At 49.4% G+C, this 19,028-nt stretch overlaps 5 protein-coding genes and 1 non-coding gene across 6 annotated transcripts; 2 read left to right on the forward strand and 4 right to left on the reverse strand.

Moving 5' to 3' along the window:
• Nucleotides 1-214: 214 nt before the first annotated feature.
• F5B22DRAFT_t123 lies at nt 215-286 on the forward strand. The gene has a single exon. It is a non-coding gene; the product is annotated as a tRNA-Met (tRNA).
• A 335-nt stretch (nt 287-621) lies between these two features.
• On the reverse strand, nt 622-2,196 carry F5B22DRAFT_611886 (uncharacterized protein). Its single transcript, XM_047975308.1, has 2 exons — nt 1,915-2,196; nt 622-1,861 (listed from the first exon to the last, which is right to left on the reverse strand). Exons 1-2 carry the CDS (start codon nt 2,171-2,173, stop codon nt 696-698), a joined length of 1,425 nt encoding a protein of 474 aa, XP_047829558.1. The 5' UTR covers nt 2,174-2,196; the 3' UTR covers nt 622-695.
• Nucleotides 2,197-4,289: 2,093 nt separating this feature from the next.
• F5B22DRAFT_656984 (uncharacterized protein) lies at nt 4,290-6,263 on the forward strand. Its single transcript, XM_047980010.1, has 3 exons — nt 4,290-4,474; nt 4,528-5,421; nt 5,485-6,263. The coding sequence occupies exons 1-3, from the start codon at nt 4,431-4,433 to the stop codon at nt 5,594-5,596; spliced, it is 1,050 nt and encodes a 349-aa protein (XP_047829559.1). The 5' UTR covers nt 4,290-4,430; the 3' UTR covers nt 5,597-6,263.
• A 776-nt stretch (nt 6,264-7,039) lies between these two features.
• F5B22DRAFT_246617 (uncharacterized protein) lies at nt 7,040-9,813 on the reverse strand. The gene is made up of 3 exons (XM_047969972.1): nt 9,125-9,813; nt 7,847-9,065; nt 7,040-7,787 (listed from the first exon to the last, which is right to left on the reverse strand). Exons 1-3 carry the CDS (start codon nt 9,718-9,720, stop codon nt 7,278-7,280), a joined length of 2,325 nt encoding a protein of 774 aa, XP_047829560.1. The 5' UTR covers nt 9,721-9,813; the 3' UTR covers nt 7,040-7,277.
• A 3,204-nt stretch (nt 9,814-13,017) lies between these two features.
• On the reverse strand, nt 13,018-14,262 carry F5B22DRAFT_647818 (uncharacterized protein; the record flags this gene model as incomplete). The annotated part of the gene is made up of 3 exons (XM_047978932.1): nt 13,018-13,370; nt 13,486-13,598; nt 13,706-14,262. 3 exons carry the CDS (start codon nt 14,260-14,262, stop codon nt 13,018-13,020), a joined length of 1,023 nt encoding a protein of 340 aa, XP_047829561.1.
• A 341-nt stretch (nt 14,263-14,603) lies between these two features.
• On the reverse strand, nt 14,604-18,866 carry F5B22DRAFT_611901 (tRNA synthetases class I (M)-domain-containing protein). Its single transcript, XM_047975309.1, has 18 exons — nt 18,481-18,866; nt 18,344-18,415; nt 18,013-18,251; nt 17,888-17,943; nt 17,499-17,831; nt 17,371-17,406; nt 17,231-17,266; nt 17,009-17,059; nt 16,938-16,956; nt 16,840-16,876; nt 16,696-16,715; nt 16,407-16,640; nt 16,262-16,354; nt 16,117-16,201; nt 15,951-16,000; nt 15,767-15,900; nt 15,515-15,678; nt 14,604-15,449 (listed from the first exon to the last, which is right to left on the reverse strand). Exons 1-18 carry the CDS (start codon nt 18,598-18,600, stop codon nt 15,228-15,230), a joined length of 2,001 nt encoding a protein of 666 aa, XP_047829562.1. The 5' UTR covers nt 18,601-18,866; the 3' UTR covers nt 14,604-15,227.
• Between the last annotated feature and the right edge of the window lie 162 nt (nt 18,867-19,028).

Here is a 19,028-nt window from a genome sequence, read left to right on the forward strand (position 1 = left end):
TCCACCTCGAAAAGCGAGGCGATGTGTTCCAAAGCACGTGACACGGTCCTTAAGGTTCTGGGCTCGGTCCTCCGGCAACGGCCACGAGATGAGTCACATCTGCATGAGAGGCCCGAGAGCAGCATCCAAAACCTTGCGGAGAAAAAGAAGGGTTCAAACAATATGTTCAGATACCAAATAACGGACACGGATAAATATCGCAGCGAAGCAAGCTAGCTAGCTAGCTCAGTGGAAGAGCGCCGGGCTCATAACCCGGAGGTCGATTGATCGAAACAATCGCTAGCTATATCTTTTGAAGATATTTTTGGCCCCCACTTGCTGGATCAGCTCCATTACTATAGTTAGCGCTACCCAACCTGACGGTATTTGGTATGCCTCTCTCTACTATATAACCAGATGTGCCACCCCAATCTATGGTATCACCAAGCTTTCGAGACCTAGGCGATCTAAACTAGCAGCAACAAGGCCAGGCAGGCTGTCGCTGGTCGTCCAATTCAATCTTCCGCTTAGTGGCAGACCTGCGATCTATATGTCCGATCACACCCACATGTGACAGAACATGACAGCAATAACGTAGCGTGAAGAGACTAAACAGTCAGTTAAACAAGATTACTAGAAGTGCACTGGGAAGCATTGTATCAGATAAAGTTGTACTAAAAAGTAATGCTCGCTATCCAACGTGACTATATATATCCTTATGAAAGACCAAACCACGCAGCTATGCTAGTTGAGAACTGTGTCTCTATCCATGACTTCACAGCCCCCAGAGATGTAAGCAATGTATACATGGACATTAGGCTTTCCGTCGATCCAAGACTCACCGGACCGTGCAGCATGATAGAGCTGCCCAAGTCGCACGCGAAATACATATGCCAGTGGTGACCAACAACCTGGATGAGGGGCAACGACACCAACCGTTGCGGCGCTGCAGTAGTAGACCAGTCCAGCTGACTACGAAGGTAGGACATCCGCTTATGCCACGCAGCAGTCCATAAGCCAAGCTGTATCAAGGGGTCTTGAGACGAAAATTGCGGTTTGGTCTCAATAGAGACAGCAATGGGCGAATACGTCACGGGCAAATACGTAGTCTGGTTAATATGTGGTGCGGACTCCCCATCCCGGATCGCGACATCATTCACAAGGCTACGGATAAGCTTAGACAGGGTTGAGTCATCGGGCAGGCGAAGAACCAAGGCGTAGTCAACTTTCTTACTGCTGCTACTACTGTGAACCTGGGTTACTTCGATACTGTCATCGACCGAACTGTCGCCTACGCTGCTCGCCGACACAGAGCAGGCAAGACCTGCGCCGGAGAATAGAGGAATTGAATCCCCCGCAATCGTCGCAGTCATCATTGGCTCATAGGCAACGATGGCATGGGCATGTTGGGTATCCTCCCTATCTGTCTCATTGTCTGACCGGAAGACAAGCTCGAGTAGTGGTGTGTGCACCATGTTATTCCATGCCTGTTCGTGGCGCTGGTACTGTGCTGAACTCAGGGCCGCTCTTCGGATGCGACACAAGGCAACATGTATTTCTTTGGCTCTGGAAGACACATTGGGAACTGGCTCGGGGACGCGAAAGCAATGAGACGGGGGTAGTCTGCCTAACCACTCTATCGGATTTGGCACGTCATTAGGAAGGATGCCCTGTTTGAACTCAACCGCATTTTGGATGTCGGAATGCAAGGTCTCGACATCAGACGGTAATGCGCATGTGGTATCGACAATGACGGGTTTTTCGAGGAGATGCAGGCCTGTCCTTGACTTCGTGGGGCTGCGCGATCGCGTTCGCGGACGTCTGGGTACGGGAATGAGAATCTTGCGTGCCTTGGGTGTTTTCTCAACGTCTGATGCGATGGCTGGATAGAGACATCAGATTGGTATGTACGATAGTACGCTGGGGCAGCCATACCTTCGGAACGGCTGTCTACGCAATTTGAGTCGTCTGCGGTCCTTTTGCTATGAAGTGCTACTTGAGGCATGTGTTCAGCCTCGGTCAATGGGGGGGTCCCAAGCGCTGGGTTGCTGGGTTGAGAAGTAGGCAGAGGGTCGGAAGGGATGTCGGATTCAAGAGAGTTACGGTGGCATAGACGTTTGCTAGGACGTTCTGCTTCAATATCGCTGTCTTGTATAGATCGTAGCCAGCTTTGGATCCTGATGCTGTGAATCATGTTGATGCTGATGATGATGATGGGGACAACTAGAGAACAAGTACACGGACGCTATCACAAGTGACATGGGTCTTGGCTAAAATAGTGTAAAAGGAACAACGGCATATAAGCATAACTACTTAAACAGTGTAGGTAATTGCGGATTGTGGCCCACCCAACTCGCCAACGTACCTTTACTATGTATCACGGTATGTTGGCACATAGGGTGTACCTATATGACATACTATTTTAACTGTAATCCTTCATTTTCGGTAGCACTGAGATACACGATGGATAGGATGGCACCAATTTAGTTCGTTCGTTTAGGGCCTTTTGACGGGTAGCCGTAAAGTCTCGGAATTGTTGGGACTTTGCTTGCTCTGATCTAAATCACGCGCTCGGCGAGTTGTGATGCACGATAGAATACGTGCTTGGAAAGATTTCAGCCGCATAAGATGAAGAATGATTAGAATTGGCGAATGGGCGATGAGCGTCTCGATTTTTCTGCCTGACATTACACACTGCGTTGATCTCAGCGCAATTTTCCTCGGTTAATTGCAGTGAGCCCCTGCGATCTATGACGCAAAACATCGTCTATGAAGTCGTACTTAAAGCCAGTCGATCCTGGGATGAGCACCCGAAGGCTCGGTACGTCTCATCTCTAACTGCCTAGCCTTATCTAGTGATATACGTAGGAGTGCTGAATCAAGTGCGCCCTGAACTGTCCGATATTATACACTAGATAACATAGCTTTGAAGGGGACGTTCCTGCACCTGGTTGCTGGCACTTCCCCTTATTATTCGCAATAGGGGCAATTGACCTCCACGTACGACCATAGCCTCCGGAGAATTCGGGATCCCGTCCGCTCTCCCATAGACAAACCAGAGAGCGCCAAATCAGTAGTCGGGTCGGTGACGACCGGCGAATCCTTGGTGTTGTACGTATCATTTTGCTAATATTTTCTTTTTTTATCAGTAACTAAAGGTCTATATAACTCAGCGTATAATTACCATACTCGTTTTAATATGTAAAGGGGTAGAGACATGCTAGAGTATTAAAGTATGGGTCAGTGATGTGCAAGTCCGCAGCACGATCGTGGTTGAGTATAATCCTAGAAAAAAAAAAGGAATGGTGTCTCAGGCCAGTGATGCATATCTAGACTCTCGCCATATTACGAAGCAGGTATCCAGATGCTCAATGTTATTCGGTATGGCTCGGTACAATTTCGTCACTTTCTTGTCTTTTGACAATTGTGGCCCGCGCAGCCAATCACCGGCTAGTTGTGCTGTATTCAAATGATCAGCATACTTCAGTATCTGGCGTTATCTGCAACGTACCTGGTAAGCGATGACTTTCGGCCGAGGGAGCGAAGCTTCCCGATTGTCGGGCTGCGTACGAAGTTGCTATAAACGAAACCCCTCACAGACTCGATCGAGTCCAACACCCCCTTTCACGCTATTTTGATCTAAAACGATGGAATCGGACGATTTGCTGCAGTGCCTACGCCAATGGTTAGTGCTATCTGGCTGACGATGTTGTGATGATTGTCGCTTGATGTGGACCTTTCACGACGACTTCGGCGGCGATCTCATCCATTCCTCGTAGAAAACGAATACGCTGTTTACTAAGGCTTTCATCCCCGCCCAACAGTCCGCACCATACCGCATCCCGCATCTGCCCGCACTCACCGTGCCGTACCGCTCCGCACCGATCCGCACCGGCATTGTCATCCACAACGACATGTAATTTGGTCCGTGGCGATGAGGCAAGAATTGCATGACCCTAAAGCTCTGATAAGTCTACTGCTTACTGATGTGGGTTGGGGGAAAAACATCATCTCCACCATCACTCCAGCTGTCGCCAATCGGAGTGATGTCCTTATACCCAGGGACGAGGAATGCTCGGGCGAAGAGTCACAATCGGCTCTGTGAGAAAATATTCTGTTTTGACAGACCAGTTGGAAGCCCTCTGGTTGTAGAAATGCTTCGGATATCCGGATAGACACATAGACTCTCCTAGCCTCCGACATCCGCCAGCATGTCTCGTATCTACGAGGGTCGAATAACTTCCTTGTGATGACTGTGGGACTGTCTCTGGCTGCCAGCGCGTTTGAACGTGGCGCACATCACTCACATATATAATATAAAAGGTCTATCACCACATATATCAGTGCTGTGAGTTCCCGATAGGGTGCTGTGACGGAGAGACTCTCAAAGCTACGTGTTGTACAAGATTTTAATATTAGTTCTTCACGCGAGAAATATATTGATATAGACCATGACCAACCCTAAGATACTAGTCACTGGCGCGTCAGGCTACGTGTAAGTGAAACTTTTCAGATAATCTCAGGGGCACACACACTGACCTCACCAAGCGGAGGTACTGTTCTTTCACAATTCCTTAGCTCGTCTATTGCCGAAATCAAGAACGCGTCTTATTCCGTTCTTGTCCGAAAACAAGAACAAGCAGATCAATACGCGTCGCAGGGTATCACTGCCCACCTAGCAGGCTTAGAAGACCAAGCTGCCGTCCGACAGCTAGCAAGCCAATTTGACATCATCGTCCACGCCGCCGACTCGACAAACGTCGCTGCTGCTGAAGCACTGATTTATGGTCTTCGCGATGGTGCGCAAAAGAGTGCCAAAATCACGAAACCGTGTCTCATTCACTTGAGTGGCGTCTCTAGCCTAGGAGATCGACCTGTCTCGAAGCCATCTACTATCATCTCCCACGAATTCTCGGATAAGCGCGATGACATCTACAGCTATATGAAATGGAGGGAGAGTCTCAAGCCTTATACCCAACGCACGACAGACCTAGCGGTGATTGATGCTGGCGAGAAGGCCGACGTACAGACGTATGTAATCAAGGCACCCCGCATCTACGGTCGCGGCACAGGAATGTTTAATCGGAAATCCGTGCATATTCCAGTGCTTATAAGCGGCGCTATCGCGGCAGGGCGGCCGGAGTATATCGCAGATGGTGCTGGCGTCTGGGATGATGTACACATCCTGGATCTCGCCAACTTCTACGAACTGCTCCTTGGGAAAATCTTGAAGAACGAGTCTATCCCCACAGGGACCAAGCCATTCTTTTTCGTTCAATCCATTAGGCATTCATGGAAGGAGCTAGCTGAAGGGTTGGCCAAGGCCGGTGTGAAGAGCGGCGCATTGAAAGCGGAGGAAACGTGTTCAATCGGACTGTCGGAAGCGACTGAGAAGTATGGTAGTGGAGACACTGGTTTGACGGAAGTCGCATTTGCATCAAGGTAAGTAGATTAAGTGACTTTCCACATGTTAATCCCGAGGGTACTAACAATCGGCATTCAAAGCTCGGTTACCAAAGCTGATCTAGCTCTTGAAATGGGGTGGACTTCGCAGAAGACCGAAGCGGATTTTCAGCAAAGCCTCCTAGATGACTTCAAGGCAGCCACTTCGTGCTAATTAGGCTCATCTGATGGTGTTAACAATAATTCAGTATTTGAAAACATTCAAAATTGCAGGCCTTACTATATAAGACTACATAAGAAAAGCATTCTTAGATAGTGCGCTACTGCGGTCTTTATAAAATAAAGTATACTACAAGGCCATCATTGTATCTATCAAGTATGTTTTTCAAGTGAAGTGAGAGGCATAAACGTCCTGTTACCAACAGATATAATATCTACAACTCCAACCAGGTAACGCTTCTTGCTTCCCTTGCCAACAATACCAGCACGCTCTCCTCTATTCTCACGTAAACAATAATATAAAAACAACTCATTATGAACTTCATGTTTTCCTAATCTATATACAAAACCCACACCCCTCACGCCTTCATCCATACAACCATATCAAGCTAATTTCCTCTCGTCACTCACGCCTTAAGTCTCACCCCTTTCCTCTCCCTTCATCTCCACCATCACGAGAGTTCACTATCAAGATAGTTCACCACGATAGTCCAAATTACATCAACCACGCCACAGCTCACTTCACTCACTATCCACTTCATTTAAAACACTACCTACTACCTATGCATATAATAACCAAACCCTTCTATCCCTTTCCTTTCCAAGTCCAGTTAATTTTGTTGTTATCCGTCTGCAGAAGTCGGATCCATATACCACTTAACCAATGCTTTTATGACACTATAAACATGAATACCTAGGCATTCTTCAGAGTCATCATTCAAGTGGGTATGTTTCAATACCTGATGCTCTGATCATTTGGATCTTCACTATTCCCTCAATATACATCATTTCATCCTATCTCATGCCATCTCATGATAACCACATCAGCAGCTCCTCCCATAAATATAAATCACCGGTATACGTACTTCTTTCCGATGCGCGAGGGATAGCTTTTCGATACTGAATCCTGGCTGTTGCGTGGTTCGCCGGAACGTATAATTCCTATCAATTGCCCATCGTACGCCGCACGCGAGGATAGACTGAGCCTGGCAAGTATTTCATACCGTGAGGCGCAAAGTAGCTACCGACAATGTATGAGGGCCCCATGGATCACGGCGCCGCGAGACGTATCGGTGGGTCTGATTATGCTACAGCTGAGTTCCGAAGAGTTCAGGCGAATCACGAATAGCTCATTCCTATCGGGGTAGTTTGTATGCGACTCCTTTCGTAATTCAACTTCGTGATCCCCAAGGTGAGTCATGGGGGTGGCGTAGCAGTTCAGGCCACAAGAATTGAAGCGCTGGTAGGTGAAGATCTGTAGGAGTTGCCGGGAGACCACCTTCTCTCTTACTTGCTATAAGACTCGGTGTCAAGATAAGCTATCTGCGGGAACTAGTAAATGCTCCCCGAAGCAATGACTTTTCAATCTCTTAGATTATCTCATTCCGCAACCCATTTGTTGAAATCTTCAGAATATTTGAGTGACACGCATTGGTAAGCTTCAAATGTGGCATACAAGATGCTTCAATCCTATCATTATGATAATCTTGTATTCCGCCTTCGTGTGAAGAAGCCATACGACCTTCTGGTCTGTTGATGGTCGGCTTAGCCAGCGACAATTTGATGTCGTGTAATGTGACCTTATGAAGGGTATTTTTCGAAGAACAGAGTTATGCCCTTACCGTACTGGCCCCAAGGCATGTTGGGGTTAGGGTATATCAGTAGATAAGTCATCATTACACAGGCATCGATGGAAAGTCCATGGTCGACCACTCCTGTGAGAACCACGAAGCGGACTCCACACCTGTATTGCCGTAAGACTCGAGAGCAAAATCAAAGCCGTCCATAGCGCCTTCGAAAGCATTGTTGTTATCTAAGCCATCTGGAGGAACAACGGGCGGAAGATTTGGTCGAGCCATATTAGGATCGGTCACACTGAGATCTGAGAAGGATGTATCGCGGCGGTGCTGTAGCGGACCGGGAGTTGTAGCAGCGGACATTGGTGTTGGTATCGTACCATTACCTATATTCACACCAGGTGATGACAAGTTGGCAGAAGGCGAGGGAACTGGAACCATGGGCGTCTCCTCATCCAGGAGATGTATATGCTGATTGTGGCCGAGGACTTGACGTGACACTGGGGGCTGCGATACCGCAACAGCGCCCACAGCCTCATGGTGTTCTGGTGAGCCCGGGTCAGCACTTGACGTTAGACCACGTGAGATGAGTTTCTCCAGGTCAGCAACCTAATTGGGATTTTGAGTTAGTACACTTAGTCAATCGGAAGTTAAGCGCCAAAGCTTACAATTGCAGCTCCTGCAGAAACATGATTCATCGACCGGGCGATTTGTAAGCATGTATTGGCGTGCTCTACTACTTGATCGGCAGTCAATCTTAATTCACCCTTGTTCGTCTGATAGGCATAGTAAAGCATCCGAGCGCATTGGTAAGCGCAGACAGGAAGATCAAGATCGGTGACGGGCAGTCCACCGTCCAGAGCGAGGACAAATCTGAAAATCTCGACCATGGCAATCGCGTGCTCGAAACACTGGCGTGTGCAATAGGACACAAATTGAGGCTCGAGGCGATTGACACTCGATTTCGGAAGTGCCTCCTTCAGGCCACTCAGTACAATACGGTAGAGGTCACAGTGACACTGGCGCCACCAAACATGAATCATGATATATACACATAGACGTGGAGAGTACGCGCGTAATTGAAGGTTACTCTCGGAAAATTTGAATGATGCAGGTAAATGGTCGTTGAAGGTGTCCAACTCCTGGGAGAGGACTTTAATCACTTGCGGCAGCTGGGTAACTTCAGATTCCGGCATGTTCAAAACGTTCTTGGCGCAATATGACACTCTGCTCCTCATCCATAAGAGTCGTACATGTAGAGCCAAGGAGCCCACATCATCAGGGAAAGGCTGTGAAGGACGCGGTCTGAGGTGCCCGGTAACTTGTGGGAGATCAAATTCGAAATTGCGTTCATTACATGGTAGTTGAATATGCAAGGATTCAGGGGAGACTAGGGTAAAATCTGGTTGTCCGCCATTCACTCCCGAGTCGATGGTTAAAAATGCCCACATTAATCTGCGTCGCGATTCCCGGGCTAAGAAGCACAGGCTCGGGTTTTCATAGTTCAGTCGAAGCGCGTAAGCAAAACGCGCGGCTGTGGCAGATAGCATGAAGGCACTGGTAAACCTCCGTGAGAGTATGCGATGCTTCATTACGAGAACAAGGGCTTGTATTTTGATTGTGGAAGGATTTTCAAGGTCTTGTAAGACCATGCTCTGGCATTCATCAATGCATCTGGCGCCGTACTCCCGCATTCCGGGACCTAGATCAGTAAGTAACGAGGTAACACCCACGAGAGCCAGCAGAAGAGCTCTATCCATCATGCCAGCATGATAGCGTTGCATGAGTGACGCACGGTGAAGGAATGAAAATACGGGAACATGGTGCACATGACGGAAATAGTTACTGAAGGTGCGCTGGATCAGACCTTCGTCCGGATATATGAGTCTAATGTCGCCCATATTAGCCTTTGCGTATTACAGGAACAGCAGTAGCGGAAGACGTACGGGTCGTGACCGAGTCTCTTGGACAATTGGCCCCCAGTGATATCAAAATTCGGATGATCTGAGCTACCATTACGACCGTGATGCGAGCCATGATGGTCACGGTGTGTCATGGATCGTTTCTCTGGAGGCTCAGATCCGACAGATTCATGCTCTGAATCTGTGGTACCATGTTGGTTGCCGACAGCAGTGCTGCTGATACCAGCGGACCGCTTCGTCGGACGATAAATACACTCGATGCCCTGAGCATGACAGCGAGCACACTTGGGGGTCTCACCGGTGCATCTGGCCTTTCTCGAATGGCAATTGGTACAGGCCAGCCGTACACGTCGTCGCGGGAGACTCAAGGCGGTCACGCTGTCGCTGTCGGCGTGCGGTGAGCCTGCGTCCTGGAAGGAGCAGGTGAAGCCGAGTCGTTCACAGTTCTGGCAGATGTCCCGGCGGCCATCGCACCGCACCTTGCGCAGGCGGCAGGTCGAGCAGGTCTGGCTCGTCTTCTTGGGAGGTCTGTTGGCCGGGTCGGCGGCAGCAGCATCAGCGGCAACCTCGGCGGCCGTGTCCGCTGCCGCCACCTGAACACTCATGTGTTCCATATCCATGCCTGTGGCCGAGCCGGTGGTGTCTGGGGTCGGAACTCGCGAGGCTCGCTATTGTTAGCTTCCGCACTCGCGGGTTGATGCAATTCCGCCGGGCGATGGGGGTGTGGTAAACGGCATCGGTTCGGGTGGCGCTAGATCGACTCCAGGTTTTGTGAGGAAGCGTGTCACTGTGTGTCACTTGGTGCGATGGCGGATTGCGCAATCGCTCGCTCGATGGCGATCACTGGCATTTGGTTGTGGGACAAGCCACGGCAGGCGGTTATTGGGTCGTCTTTGTCGACAGGCTGGGTCGGTTCCTCGAGGGATGAGAGAGCGAGCGAGCGAGCGGGAGGGCGGGCGGACGGGAGTGCGCAAGAGGCAAGAGACAGAGAGACACAGACAGACACACAGACAGAGACAGAGACGAGGTCTGGACGGACGGGGTCTGGACGGGGACGGCGAACGAGACGTCTCGGCGAGAAATGTCGACGACACTAGCTCGGCCCTTCAGGCGAGAAGGGTGGGCTTCTTAGGAAGATGGAAGAAGACTCTGAACCACTCCTAACCCTTGTGTTGAAGGTCGTGGAGGTACCTGGTACATACTGGAGAATCTACAGCAAACCCAGACAGTGGCTGGACTGTTGGGCCTGGGGGTGGCTTCAGGGTGGAGCATCACTGAACATGTAAAGTATAGGTACGCGCCGGCCTCTTCGCCGATCGCGCTATCACAGGCGTCAGTGGCCTGGATGTCTGGTACAGGATACTTCGAGAGACACCTTGAGAGACATGCCTGGTTGCATCATGCAGCTAAATACAGACCCTGTATGTACCTGATACAGTGCTGCTATGTACATGTATGTATGTAGGTACTCACCCTCCACGGCATTACAGCCCTGGCTGGTATAAAACTTCTCCTCGTCCTACTTACATGCCCTTCCACCCGTGGAAGAACATCAAGCAAAAACACATACACACCGCAGGATCCGAATGCGCCGCAAGATTAAATTCGTCTGGTCAAGATAAGCGAGACAGCTCACTACTTACAAGCACGGACGAGCTACCGCAACCGGCAAAGAATGCCGGGCGCATCGGCACGCTGGGACAACAAGCCAACAACAAAAATGCACTCGTCCGGACATAGCCTTCGAAATACCTACCTGCCGAGCACCCAGATTGGCCCTGAGCGATTTCCAGGATGAAAGGGGGAAAAGGGGGCTGAAACATTATTCATTCATATATTTTGTATGAGCGGTGTAGAGGCCACCTCATCAAAACCTGCGAATTGTTGTCGAGCATGGTCGATGACCACATATAAGCTGGCTATCACGTCATGGGCGATGGATGACGGCTCTTGCGCATTCTGTTCCGAATATGTCGCCATGCGCAAATATGGGAATCTTGCATTGCTCGGCGAGCGCGGAAGGCCGCATTGTCCACTCACTCACTCGTACACCCATCTGCTTCCAAACTGACATCAGGCAATGATGATAGAGCCTGGATACACTACAAGGCATCCAGGTATGTGTACAAGAGAGGGGATTCGACGATACGCGCCCACACCTACCTCCTACCTAACACGAAAAAATATAAAGTTACTTTCCACGGCTCGATGCTGCGCTAGCTCGAGATGGACTGGACTGAGCAGGGCCTAGCTGCAAGTCAACCGGCTTGGCGTTCTTGGGTAAAGCATCATTAGCCGGCATAGCCGTCCGAGCCGTCCGAGATGACCGACAGCCGCCCTTATCGCTCACTCTGGCATCACCATTCCACCGACCGGTATCTCCTTTGCCTTATGGTGTGTTGTGTCTACGAAGAGATGGCATGTGCTCTGGGTTGGGCAAGGTAGGGGTGTTACAATTCTGCTGTTGCGATGCACCAGTAACGGTGTCATGACGAGCTGATTGGGTGGTGTGTGACGAATGGGAGAAAATGGTGCCGTTGAACATCGGGCTCAATGCGCTCAAATGCTAGCCAATGGCGAAGCCCACTAGATCATGTGGTTCGACCATCTTTTCCCAAGTGCTACTACGCTTACTAGACTGATTCTAGAAGTGTGGCTAACGGCAGGCAACTTGGCATGTGACTCTCAATCATCATCCATATTGGCCAATTGTGCACATATCCGAGTCTCGAAATTCTTACTGAATTCTGTAGGATTAAGCTCATGAGCTGCTTACTTCAGATGTCGAGTGTCAAACACAGGGGAGACAGCCAACTGATCCAAACAGACCCAACAGGCTCAACAGACTCCATCCCACGTGGATAGGTACCCAGCGCTAGATCCATCGACCAAACACTATTATCGTGACACTTAGACTAAGTAGACATAAGTAAGCACCTTAGCTAGCTTCAGGCCCGCATACATGCTATAGTACCCTACATTACATTATGTGCCCATGTAAGGGATATCAATGATTGGGATTCCTACTTATCTACCTACCTACCTCGCCTACTACGGTATAATCTGCTGTCAGTCCTGAAGACCGACGGTCATGATGCCGATGGAGATATTGTATCCACCTACCTAGCCCAATACAGGCAAATGGTCGGGTGACCGTTGCTTGTAAGTATGTAAGTACAGATACCAACACCAGATGCCCAAGATACCTACCGCGTCTTTCCTTGGCGGTTAACAGAGCGCTGCCTGCCGCTCCCCGTCTCTATTGATAGCCGGGGGATTCATTGGTGGCTAACAAACTCCTGTTCACCGCTTGCGATTGACGCGCTTCTATCACGGCTCTGCCAAGTCGCCGCTATGGCATTCGAAATTGTTGCTGTTCTCAGCCGCGTATCGCAGATCGATCGATCTATTTGCCGATGGAACTCCCGGCTAGAGGCAATGCTCATCTGCTAGAGTAGGTACTTCCATTGCACCGATTCATATCAAGGGCCGACATGGAGATCAGGAACATCTATCCCAGTAACATTATCGTTGCAAAACGGCACGCATCGTTGGATTGCAGATGTGATTGCCAACTCGCCAAGGTACAAAATGTAGTGTAGTGTAGTGTCTCTCTGTAACGAACACCTCATGATAGCAGCGTCATAACATGATATCGCTACGCCACACAATGCCAATCATCCATGTAACACGAATGATGAGTTGCGGAAGGCTGCTGAAATCGACCGACCACATGACAATCACACAGAAAGTAAGCGCTACAGCCGGTTTCACAAGAACTGATAGTTTCACAGCATAATGACATGACACACGCAGACGCAGTCTTGTTCAACAGGTACCCGAGACACACAGTTCTCTCAATAACCACCACACTACTCTCACTCATCTCACTCATCCATCACAACACCAGCACCATCTCACGCAGCCAATATCTCCCCCCTCATACAAACCTTCCCATCCTTCCTAACCAGAACCTCCCACTTATCATCCCCCATCCTCTCCGCGCCGATATCATACGTCTCGCCCGCATATATCGGCGCCAGCGCGCGATACTCAATCTCCTTCAGCACGCGGCCGTTCGGCTGACAATGATCGCGCCAGTAATCCAGCATGCAGATCAGATTCATCGGCCCATGGACGACACACCCGGCATGTCCTTCCACGGCCGTGCTCCACGCCGGGTCGTAGTGGATCTTGTGTCCGTTGAACGTCAGCGCCGAGAAGCGGAAGAGGCCTGTGGGAGACCAGCGGAGTTCGCGCTTGGGGTAGCCTATTTTCGTTGTTACCATTCTCATCTCGATGGTTGTATATAGAGTGCGTTTGTTGCGTTGTTCGGGGGTGCCTTGGAGAAATAAGAGTAGTAATACAGTGAAATATGTACTAACCTTCGACTTGTGGGATATCTTTCACGGTCGAAGGGCCACGGATAATAAAATCACCGATCGCCTTTGACGCCGCTGGCGACGCGACTGTGGCTTCCGGTCGGAAGATCCAGGACCTGAGTATTCATTAGTATATCTCCTCACTTCACCATTTTCACATCTCAATGGATAAGGAAAGTAAACAAGAAAACGATAGACAGTAAAAAAAAAAAAAAAAACTCACTGCTCATCAACAAGCACCACACCCCCCTCATTCTCAAACTCCTTCCTAACCTGAACAAGCACCATCTCCAGTCCATCCCTCCTAACCTTCGGCAACGCACTCAAAAGCGTCGTACTCTCCCTAACCTCCTGTCCCACCCTCAACCCCCCACCTCCTTCCCACCTCATCTTTCCCCCCGCCCACATCCGCCGCGTAAACGGGTACGGCGCATTATATCTCGCATCAGTCCCATCGGGTCCAAGGTCCTCTTCCACGCCCCCAGGCGTGAAATACACGAGGTGGTATCCGGGTGGTATGAGCGTGTTATCCGGGGGTGTGCGACGGGATACATCCAGGTCCGGATACAAGGCGCTTCGGTTCAGCGTGAGACTGAGTTTTTGCAATTGTGTCCCGTCGGGGATTTGTTCAGTCGTGCTTTTCACGCCTTGGAAGCGCGAGAGCAGTGATTGTGCTGCTTCGGCGGCTGAGATGGTGTGTTGGTGGCGGCGGGTGATTTTGGGAGGTGAGAGATGGTTGCGGAAATAGCGGGGGAGAGCGGATGGTATTGAGCGTGACATTAGAGTGGAATCTGAGGCGATTGGTGTTTCCTTGTTGAGATTCCAGTGAGCAATTGTATAAGAAAAGTATTATATGAATGATATAAGGGGTACATAAAGATAGTCGGCTAAGTGCTTGATATTTCGCATATAAGTTGAACGAACCTAACCTCGGATCGCCAACCCCACGATACCGTACTTAATTAAGCGTAGTACCTAGGTACCCCACCCCATTGAAGTATCCTACCACTACGACCCGGATATAAGCACATCGACGACCGGATATAACTCCGGTCTCTACAGTTTTAACCTTCGGCTATACTTTTCCTCTTGCATACCTACGAAGTACCCAACCTAACCTACTCGAACACACATGCCCTAGATAGTCTAATGCCTCATAGGTATCTTAAAGTAACAGTATATATGTACAAGTAAGTCAATCAGGTAAGCTACATATAATCACGAGAAGATTGGCCTGGCCGGATATCTCAACTTGGACTATAAGTTCTCTTGCCCATTCAACCACGCGATATCGGCTGTGCAGGTAACCTGCCAGACTGTACTGCGCAGTGTTCAGTGTTCATTAACCTCCCTAATCACTCTTATCCTTAAACTCTCTACACATAAACATGTCGCAGATAGTCCTAGTATTTTCATTTCCATTCATCTACCTAAAGCAACCTAGGCAGCGAAATACCTTGGCCGAGTTTAGTTTAATATGGCCTTCCAAATCTACTACCAACAGCGCAACGCAGTGTTCAAACCAAGGAACACATAACCATGCCCCCAGTCAGCAGATTGCAGGTTTAACTTCATCTTTCAGTCTCAACTCTACCACAGCACAACAATAACACACGAATCACACTCGCTATGCTATCTATCCATCAATCGCTGATGCACACATCCCCTTAACGTCTAATCACGTCCTTTCTTTACCCCTTGTTCACCACACCCCGCAAGATTCGCCAGAATTGAAAAAGCAAGTCCTAATTGCTCGGCGCTTCGGCAGGAGTCGAGGTAGGTGTATCCGCCGTGGACGCAGCGGCGGCAGCTTCAACAGCTGCCTTCTCCTTCTCCTTCTCGGCAGCTTTCTGCGCACTTTTTTCTTTCTTCTTTTTATCCTTGGCCGCTTTCTTGGCCGCGGCCTTCTCGGCTTCGGCTTCTTTCTGTTTCTTGAGCTCGTCGCCACCGAAGGCGTCGCGCCATTCCTAGATTGTGCATAATTAGTCCCGTCTTTACTCCGTTGTGATACAGTTGGAAATAGATGACTTACCTCGAGACGAGCTGCGGGAATTTGGGAGAATAGAAGGGTGGCTGCTCCGATCTTTTGCCCGGGCTCGAGCGTGTTCGCGGTCCAGACATCAGGGATCGAGAAGGGCGCATTCTCCAGACCGACCTGCTTTAGCATAGACCGTGCAGTCTCTGGCATATAAGGGGCTATTTGATGAGGTGGTCAGTAAAATTTCGAAGTCTTAAGATATATCATGCCCCCGTAGAAATTGGGAGAGGTAATGCAAGCACTCACTGAGCAGGCTCGCAAGAAGGTGAACATGGTTCAAAGCAAGACCAACAACCGCTGTGCACTTGTCATGATGCTCGGCGAGAGTTTGATTACTAAGTTTGTTGGCCTGTAGGAACTGGTTGCCAAGTGTTGATATGCTATGAGATGTGAGTAAGTATCAGTACTTCTTGCTTCCTAGCAGACGTACCCAAGAATGGTCTGTAATCCCTGGCGGAGCTTGATCGCCTCCATGGCAGACTATAAGAACACGTGTGAGTAGCTTCCTAGATATAGCAAGACATACAACTTTCGGGCCTTGTAATAGTGACTAGTCCGGGGTTTCCCCTAGAGATTAGAGGGTACAGGATACATACGATGTAGTTCTTCAGTTGGGCATTAACTTCGGCTTTATACTCCTCGAATGACGGCTCTGTGTACTTGCGGTAGTTGGGGATAGTGCTGTCTGAAGAGTTAGTGACTATTAACTTCAAAAGTACAGCTAGGTACTATAGGACGTACCCATCAAGTTTCGCGTGAGTGAATTTCACCACACGATTGACGAAATTTCCCAGATTTTTCAGCAAGTCATTGTTGTTGACATCAAGAAATTCACTATAAGTAGCGTCAGCCATGCCTTATTTTACCGATTCTCTAGAGCACGTACTCCCACTTAAATTCAGCGTCGCTCGTCTCAGGCCGCCTCGAGAGAAGGAAAAATCGCCAGATATCCGCATCGACTCCAGTGAGGCGTGCTGAGTTACCAAAGACACCGATATTTCTAGACTTGCTGAATTTGCCACCCTCGTAATTTAAGTACTCAGTTGTTGAGAACCGACCAACTTTGGTCCAGTTCTCTTTGGTTCCAAGTTGACTGGCGGGGAATATTATACTGTGGAAACTGTATAAAAGTGAGTTGGGTATACCTCCTGTTAGAACTTGATACCAGCACTTACGGAACATTGTCCTTGCCCATCTAATATCATCCAATTAGCGATCGCCAAGTTACACACAACACGTAGAGTGTACGATTATGACAATTATGAGAACCCCCAGAATTTCATGATGGAGAAGAGAAAGGGAAAATGAACAAAACTTACGAATTGGTAAAGGGTGACGTCTTCAGGGTTCTTCCACCTGCGGTGTTGTTAGATTTAGTGATGCGCAAGGGCCAGGGCCAACGCGCGATTGAACCTACCACTTTGTCCACAGCGTGCCTAATGCAGGTGTCAATATGTTGTTCCTAAAACACAATGTTCCTCGACTTACCCTCTAGGTTATTTCCATCCGTATAGTTTTTGGTGATACTGGGATACCCGACTAATAAAAATTAGGTAAGCGACCGTCAATGAAGAAATGTTGTCACATGTCACAGGCTGTATCGCAGGTTAGAAGGTAGGCCGCTGCTAATTGATCGCAGCCACTACCCCGATAATGTTCGATAATCCTTCCAAAATAAGTTCGATAGCGAGAAGTTTTGTTTTGACTTACTGCAAGCATCAAACCACACATAGAATACCTTGTCGCCTAAATCGCAGCCATGTCAGTTCTCAATCGAAAAGTGTCGTTCCATTTCGCTTGAGACACTCAGCGTAAACGGCGCGGAAAAGGTAAGGATTGCGCTCGCTCACGGTAGTCCTCTTCTGATAATCCCTCGCACTTTGGTACTATTTTAAGTCTTGGGGTTAGCAAACCGCTCTGCATATTCAGCGAGAAGTGCCGAATGTACGGGTCTCAGAAGATTACGGGCAAAACGTACTGGGCACGCCCCATTTCAGATCTCTAGTTATGCCACGAGCTTGTAACCCTCTCGAGATCCAGCTCTCTGTGATAGCCACACAGTTCGCGCTCCATTCTTTGTTCGCCGACCGAAACCAGGACACTACGTCGTCCTTTAGTGCATCTAAGCGGAGGAAGAGATGCTTCGTAGCTCGTGGCTCCGGGGTGGCTCCATCCAATTTGCAGCGAGGGTTGATCAACCATCCAGTGGGTTTCGATTCTTGTGCTTGGCCGACGACGTCATTCGCCTGGGCGGCAGGCTGAAGTGGATCGAGAAGGTTTCCGCAAGCATCACACTGGTCACCACGAGCATCTATGATTTCGTCAATATGTCACTTCGCGAATAGGTTCAGCGGAGGGTGGGTTGACCTAGATAATGGCAGATGCTGCACTCTCCTTCTACGAATCGATCGGCAAGAAACGACCTGTTTGAAGCCAAGAGTCAACAACCCTCCTTTCCGTGATTCTGATACAGTAATGATGTTCAATCGTACTCGTGCTTGGGGCAGTATGGTTGTATGGTTTCACGCTCCTCGATGAAGCCGTTGCTCCATAGTCTCTTGAAAATGTCCTGTACTATCTCGGTGTGTTGCGCTGTCGGTGTGCGACCGAATATGTCAAAATCGATTCGAAACCAGTCGTATATTTCTTTGTGAATGGCATGGTACTTGGCGCAGAGCTCTGCTGGTGTGACACCTTCGGACAGAGCTTTGGTCTCGGTTGCGGTACCGTACTGTCAAACGGCTGGGTTAGGATGCGTGATTCAACGGCGACAAGGACGGGGGCGGCGGCGGCAGTGTCGCAGGATATAAGATTTGTTCTTACCTCGTCACTACCGCAGATGTATAATGTCTTTAAGCCTCTTGCACGACAGTAGCGAGCAAAGCAATCGGCTGACTGGTGTTGTCGCAAAAGTTAGCGCACTAGTCGCAAGTTGCTAGTCACGATGGGGGGCTCTTTACAAGGACTGATCCGATAATGTTACCCAGATGGGGCGTATTGTTGACGTATGGCAGAGCCGAGGTAATGAGGATATTCCTCTTCCCCGACTCTGGAAGAATTGGGTGCGCTGTCGAAGCCATGGCGCGCGATGTTGTTCGGGTGGACGCGCAGAGAAATGATGATTCCTGGCTATTTTACACGTATGTGGTGATGTCGTCGCTCATGCAGTGTTGTTGTTCTTCGATGTCGGAATGGATATATGCGACCGATGAAATTTCGTCCGAACGATGACTTCTATTCTCTCTAGAAACAAAGACTGGACAGACCTGTATTCGCGACAAGTCACTTCGTGTGTATAAAATCAAGGGCGCGTGCTGTGGGATGTGGGATGTGGTTGAGGATGGAGGGGTTGATGGACCCAAGGGCGGGGCAGTAGGTTAGCGGGTTGCGCTGCTGCTTGGGACGCTGCAAGACGGGCCTGGGCTGACCTGGAATCCACTGACTCATACCTCCTTGGGGCCGTCTTTCGCACTGTCCTAAGTCGGACCCGATGCCCCTGAACAGAACT

Source organism: Xylaria bambusicola (assembly GCF_022495145.1).
Source record: "Xylaria bambusicola strain CBS 139988 unplaced genomic scaffold F5B22scaffold_29, whole genome shotgun sequence".
NCBI lineage: Eukaryota > Fungi > Ascomycota > Sordariomycetes > Xylariales > Xylariaceae > Xylaria > Xylaria bambusicola.